Genomic DNA, 1,891 nt, shown 5'->3' on the forward strand with positions numbered 1-1,891 from the left:
CCCGGCGGCCGGACCTGCTGACCAGGGTCATCGAGTACCGCACCACCGTCCTCAAGATCTCCGAGGACGACGAGATCGACACCAAGCTCACACGCATCCCCTCCGCCAAGAAGTACAAAGGTCTCTCTCTCTCTCTCTCTCTCTCTCTCTCTCTCTCTGTCTCTCTCTGTCTCTCTTTCTCTGTCTCTCTCTCTGTCTGTCTGTCTCTCTCTCTGTCTGTCTCTCTCTCTGTCTCTCTCTCTGTGTCTCTCTCTGTGTCTCTCTGTCTCGCTCTCTCTCTCTCTCTCTCTCCGTCTCTATCTCTCTGTCTCTCTCTGTCTCTCTCTCTCTGTGTCTCTCTCTCTCTGTCTCGGTCTCTCTCTTTCTCTCTCTCCATCTCTATCTCTCTCTCTCGCTCTCTCTCTCTCTCTCCTTCTCTCCCCGCTAGGGTCGATCTCTGATCTGTCTTTCCAAATGAGCTTTAGCATTTAGCTTTCTCTTTCTCTACTAATAAATACCTACCTACTGTACCTACTGTACATACAGATAAGTCCCTCCCGCGTTCTTAGAAGTGTTTGAAAAACCCGACCCCACCAGCTGATCCAAGCTTCTCACGTTTCATTTAACTTCATTTCAAACCTTTATTTACACTCGTGAAGCACTGAGGTTTCCCTCATTCACAGTGATGACGAGTTCACACAGAGACACAATCAACAAAACAAATGCAGTATACAATAATTATAATTAAAAACAGTTACAGGCTGAAGTAGCCTACATAAACCTGGAGCCATGGACTTAAACTCTGTGACTGAAGGAGCACCTCAAGCTTTAGAGGCTGTCGTAAGGTATTCCAAGTTTAAGGAGCGTTGTGGAAAAAAGCAGCCCTTCCAAGTTCAGAATGCGCTGGAGGAACTCTGAAAATGTATGTTTTCTGTCTCTCACTCCGATTTCCTCTTAGACCAGATGGTGGTTTTATTGTTTATTTTGATAGTGATAGGTGATCATGCCTTTTAATGTCCTTGTGTGATATCTTTTAATGTCCTTGTGTGATATCTTTTAATGTCCTTGTGTGATATCTTTTTACTGTTTTTATTGTGCGTTGTGTTTTATGTATATAAAATGTATGTTTATAATCTATCTATCTATCTATCTATCTATCTATCTATCTATCTATCTATCTATCTATTGTGTTTAGTCATCTGTTTTCTGTCTCTCACTCAGACGTCCTCTTCTCCTCGTTCTCAGATATCATTCGCCAGCCCTCCGAAGACGAGATCATCAAGCTGGCCCCGCCCCCAAAGAAAGTGTGAGGTCATCAACCCGCTCCCCGCCGTCCCCCTGGCCTTCACACAACCATCCCCGCCCCCCCCTACACCGCCCCCCCCCCACACACACACACACACTCACTCACACACGTCATGTCACAGGACCGCGAGCGGACACACTTCAATCAACCAATCGGATTGGCGCGATGCTTCGTCGCTCCCTCCGACTCGTCCTAGGCTAAACAAGGAAGAGCCCTGGAGAGAGAGAGAACCACGGAAAGAGATATGAGAGAGAGAGAAAGAGAGAGATGGATAGAAAGAGAGAAAAGTGCCCAAGCAAAACCACCATGTCAAAAGCTATGTGGGTCAGTTTAGAACTTGTGTACCTGTAGTACAGTTTATTGAGAGAAGGTGTGTGGATGTGTGTGTGCGTGTGTGTGTGCGTGCGTGCGTGCGTGTGTGTAACCTGCCTTGCATAGTTTCCTGCAGCCGTTGTTAGGCTTATCGCCATGAGGTCAATAATAGATTAGCAAGCAACATATCCTTCAGTCAAACCTACATACTGTAATTACACTGTAGTTTGTTATTGCAAACAGTGTTATGCATCTCTATCTATCAGTGGAGTCAGACACCCATAGCTGGTGTCA

The 1,891-nt window shown here is 46.1% G+C and overlaps 1 protein-coding gene across 2 annotated transcripts in view; it reads left to right on the forward strand.

Annotated features, from left to right (window-relative positions):
* Positions 1–1,361, forward strand: part of pea15 (proliferation and apoptosis adaptor protein 15) — a gene marked incomplete at its 5' end in the record, with an annotated part of 1,792 nt that extends 431 nt beyond the window's left edge. For both annotated transcript variants that reach the window (XM_084452312.1, XM_084452313.1), the window contains 2 exons: positions 1–120; positions 1,225–1,361. The exon at positions 1–120 is cut by the window's left edge and continues 36 nt beyond it. In XM_084452312.1, the coding sequence (XP_084308438.1) occupies positions 1–120; positions 1,225–1,289 (185 nt within the window). In that variant the 3' untranslated portion in view covers positions 1,290–1,361. The remainder of the gene's footprint in view (positions 121–1,224) is intronic.
* Positions 1,362–1,891: the final 530 nt, after the last annotated feature.

The sequence above is a fragment of the Borostomias antarcticus genome, assembly GCF_949987555.1.
Source record: "Borostomias antarcticus genome assembly, chromosome: 17".
NCBI classification, from domain to species: Eukaryota; Metazoa; Chordata; class Actinopteri; order Stomiiformes; family Stomiidae; genus Borostomias; species Borostomias antarcticus.